Here is a 4,644-nt window from a genome sequence, read left to right on the forward strand (position 1 = left end):
ATATATATATATATATATATATATATTATATAGTATAAGAAGTTTTTTTTCATCAAAAAATCCGATTTGCTAATTTTATATATGTTTTCTCGGCGTTTCAACCCATTCTGAATCGAATGAGAGATTTTTTGCCGTAAATCGACGTTTTCTCAAAAACGGCAGGACCGATTTAAAAAAATTAAAAGCCATTCGATGTATCTCGATGAAAACTGCCGTTTATCAATTTTGCGCGACGATCAGCCAAGCCCTTTCTTTATAAATAGCAGAAAAATGAAAAAAAATTCGTTTCCATTTTTGCTCGCAGTTCTGAATCGATTTTGAAAATTCAAAAACCGTTTGAAAAATATTTGTTGGGAATCGTGCTGGTTAGTTTTTTTTATGTTGTGTGTTAAAAAAATTTTTTTGACGATTTTTATTATTTTTATGGATTTTTATTGACGGTAGATACTCTTCATAGATAAACAAGTATATCATAGATAAGTAAACATAATGAATGAAGTATATACTCTTTATGTTTACTTATCTATGGCTATACTTATGTATCTATGTTTATATCTATGTTTATATTTATCTATGGTTTTTATTTATCTATCTATGTCTTTAATTTATCTATGGTTTTATCTGCGTCTTTAAACGTCAAACAATTTGCATCAGGTAACACTGGTGCATTTGACATTTCTGTGAATTTAGTGTAATGGGTTATTGTATTATTTTACTTAAAAAATGTGAGCTTTTCGGTTCGCCTGTAGTTTTTTACGGCCCGACCTTTTGGTTGAACTCGATGTAATGTTGCAAGCGATGTATTTTACTGATGTTAATTTCAAATAAGCTGTTGTCAAACACCATTCATAATGCCCTGTGAAGAAAGTGGGTCATCAACAACTGTGTCGGAATGAGGTTTAACAAAACAGAATTGGAAGCTTTGGCTGTTCAGCCTTCGCACCGATTCGACAGGGAGGGTGTCCTGTTCCTCAGGGAAAAGCAAGAGGGATTCTTTCGAAGAAATGACGGTCCTGATTATATTTCAGAGCAAAAGGATAAACGCAAATCGAATCGTTTGAGTTGCGTAGGTGCCGGGAGCAAGGTTTTGCAGGGTAGATGGTGCCGTTTACGTGGCAATCTTCTGTTTTATTTAAGAGACGCAGAGCCCTGGTCGGAGGCTGCTGGGTTATTAGTGCTAGAACACTGTACGGCAAGCGAGGAGCCCCCTGATGCCAGTGGCTTATGGCCGTTTTCTCTAACATACGAAGGAGGTATAAGTCAACGTATGGCAGCTGCTACAGAAAATGATCGTACGTCATGGCTCAAAGCTTTGCAGTCGGCAAGCTATAATTGTATGAGAACTAAGTTAAATAATTTACAAGCGCAGCTGCAAAATCACTCCAAAGGGAATTCCGCTAGCAGAACATTGGAACTCAAAATATGGAGGAATAAGAAAGTAACGTCTGTGGATTTATATGAATCCCCTTTGTGTGAAATATGCATGAGTTGTGATAACTTGTTATGTGATGGCCATGGCCGACCACCCAGTGTTTTTGTTGAATTACGTGTCTTGACCAGTGACTTATGGATTAAATATGGGAGAACAGAGATTATTCAAAGAAGTAGTAATCCATGCTTTTTATCGACAATTAATTTGTACTCTAGCGATGGCTTGGACACATCTTCCAAATTGCAATTTACTGTATTTGATATTTATGAAAGGATGTCTAATACTGCAACTTTTCTTGGATCTTCCACAGTTGTACTTGGAAATATAATGGAAGCTAATAAGGTTCGAATACCATTGAAATGTTCTAGCGGGAGTACTTGTGGTTTTATAACTATTGTAGTATCCATTCCTGAGGTTGAACACAAGACGCCAGGATCTCCAGCTATATCTGCCCCAGTGCAAAATACTATTCACCATAGAAGGTCACATTCTTTGCCGCCCAGGCTAATACGAAAGCAGTGTTTTCCATCACAAGCAAATCTACAAACTCTATTTTCAAATGCTTGCTTGCACACATATCGTATGCATTCTGGACTGGGTGGTGAAATATGTGTCGTAGAAATAATGTTAGAAAGTAAATTGTGTTTTGCTCTTCCTCAACAACTTCTCAGTTTATGGATAGAGCATGAGAAGGAACTTCTGCAAGAAGTATCTGCTATGGGAGAACTTGGTGGTGCTTGGCGAAATCCACAAATTCAATTACTTGACAGGCATTTACATCTTTTACAGAAGTATTCTCAAGCGAAACAGCATTTGCAGCTTCAGCTACAAAAATCTACAGATAACAATACCTCACATTATAAACCTAGTTCATCAAAATTTGAACCGGCACTAGAGTTTGCCCCAACTAATTTGCACCTGCAACGCATGTGGGCACATAATGATACATTGGGAAGAGGGGCTATAAATGATATAGTTACTGTTGGCGCATTTGCATCGCTTTGCAACTCATCGAAAACAGGAGGTCTTGTATGTTTAGTTCAACAGTTAAAGCAGCTGCCAGAAAAAGATTTAGATAATTCCTGTAAAGTTGATGCAGCTAATAATGCTATTCAAGCTATTAAACAACTTAGAAGGCAGCTGGTAGATTGTATGATTCAATTATTAGCTTTAGCTAAGACTAAACAATCTAGTGGTATGATGCCTCTATGTGAAGATATGATTAATCGATCTAAAAGCTTGCTAACAATTTGGGACGCCGGTTTTGTTGAAGAAGCTCTCCGGTTCATTGACGCACAAAAAGTTGTTCCAGACAAAACATCTGAAAACGATTCTGGTTTTATAGAAGCAAAATCACCGTCGGAGCTTTCTCCATTTCGACGTATAACACAACAATTTGATAATTTAGAAATTGCATCACCTGATCTTGAAGACTTCTCCAGCCCTCATTTACCTTCTAAACAGTGGCCTATTACAGAAGAATTGCAACAACCATCTTTGACTTTTAACGAAACACATTTTGATATCAACGGCACTATTGACAAAGTAATTTCAAGAAAGCAGTGCCAAATGATATCGAAATCAAGTGTGGATAGCGTTCTATCATCGCCTGCTTCAAATTATTACAAACCTACCGAAGAACCTGAACCATGGGACTTAACACAGCTAAACATTGAGGCAAGCATTATGTGTTTAGTTAGCAAAGTGAAATTTTTATGCGGCCGATGTGGGAGCCCTGCCATAAGGTTGAAGACACAAAGACAATCAGCTAGGATGCGCTTGGCTAACTCACAAAATGATAAAGATAGTAATGGTTCGATTGAATCGACGACGCCAAAACCTACGCCCAGAGGCAATAAGTTTACCGACGGTCTTGATTTATCTACAACGAATGATTGGGTGGGCGAGCTCAGGCCTTCGATGCGTAAATTAAGACAGGCAATGGACGGATATCTAAAAACAGCTCGATTGACCCATTCTGTTTTTAGATTGCAACAAAACCCACGGGCTGCACGGAAAAGTGCATCCTTGCAACTGAGGAGGGATATTTGTTTTTCCCAAGCTTTGACATCCTTAGTTACAGGTATGTGTGCCAGACTGTGGGGAGGCCCCATAGATAATGACTTTATGCACATTTTGTCCACTATCGGCGCTTTTGCTAGTTTTGAAGGTTTGCTTACATTACATGGTTCAGAACTCGATATGTGGGGTGACATGATTGTCGCTATAGAGGATTTAACCACAGTAACTTTCAGGCTAGAAGGAGTTCAGAGTATGAAACTAGGAGGAGTCATACCTCATATTACTGGAAGTCGAACAAATTTAACAGTCACAATTCCTGCACCGAATCATGCAATCTCTAAGCAACCAGTAGTTTTCAAAGTAACTCCAGTATTCTTCAACGTTGGTATAAATGAAAAAGTTACTCTGGCAGAAGCTTTGGGGCAAAGTGTTCAACAACGAAAATCAAATTTGGATAACTACAGTCGATTAGTATCTTATTATCAGCAATACCAAAAAATTACCGCGTGTCCAGGAGTACAAAGTTTAGTAGATAAATTAAAAATATGTCTTCACAACTCAGGAAGTAAGAATGTAGAAATTTTGCATCTAGCTGGTGATATATGTCGTAATATACGCGGGTTTAGATTCACCAGTTGCAAAAGTGCTAAAGACAGAACAGGCATGTCTGTCACTTTAGAACAATGCAGAATATTATCCCAAGATTTTCATCTGTCTTCTCAGGAGTTTCCTAAGGCCTTAAATGCAATGCGAAGCCAAGGCTGCAGAATAGATAATACCTACAAAAATATCAATGTTAGAAAATATGCTTTTAACAGTTTACAAGTGTTAGCGCTTCCTCTGGCTTACCGGCCCCCAGTTGGCACATACGGATCATTACAAACGTGATGTGTTTTAAAAATCTTACATTCATTTCTATATCTCTGTGATTATATATAACTCTATATTGTAGTTGAAAAATTTGTATACTATATCAAATTTATTTCTTATCAATACATCAAGATTTTTAACAACAAATTTTTATAAATTATTGTTCAAAGAATATATATATATATATATTGATTTTTAATATTATATATGACATAGTTCTTAGGAAAGATTTTTATTGATGTTTAATGTTATTGAATGGTAGCTTTAATTATGAATTTATGATTGTTATTTTTTATTCTATTTAATTTGACATAGCATTA

The 4,644-nt window shown here is 36.6% G+C and overlaps 1 protein-coding gene across 1 annotated transcript; it reads left to right on the forward strand.

The window, feature by feature from the left end:
* Positions 1–704: 704 nt before the first annotated feature.
* LOC113378829 (type I inositol 3,4-bisphosphate 4-phosphatase-like) lies at positions 705–4,357 on the forward strand. Its single transcript, XM_026619445.1, has one exon. The coding sequence runs from the start codon at positions 893–895 to the stop codon at positions 4,340–4,342; it is 3,450 nt and encodes a 1,149-aa protein (XP_026475230.1). The 5' UTR covers positions 705–892; the 3' UTR covers positions 4,343–4,357.
* Positions 4,358–4,644: the final 287 nt, after the last annotated feature.

Source organism: Ctenocephalides felis, unplaced genomic scaffold (genome assembly GCF_003426905.1).
Source record: "Ctenocephalides felis isolate EL2017-DRISC unplaced genomic scaffold, ASM342690v1 CF-g0.4_SCAFFOLD_01886, whole genome shotgun sequence".
Classification (NCBI taxonomy): domain Eukaryota; kingdom Metazoa; phylum Arthropoda; class Insecta; order Siphonaptera; family Pulicidae; genus Ctenocephalides; species Ctenocephalides felis.

Coding starts and splice junctions, on each gene's coding strand:
- LOC113378829 (XM_026619445.1), top strand. CDS start 893: ATGAGGTTTAACAAAACAGAATTGGAAGCTTTGGCTGTTCAGCCTTCG.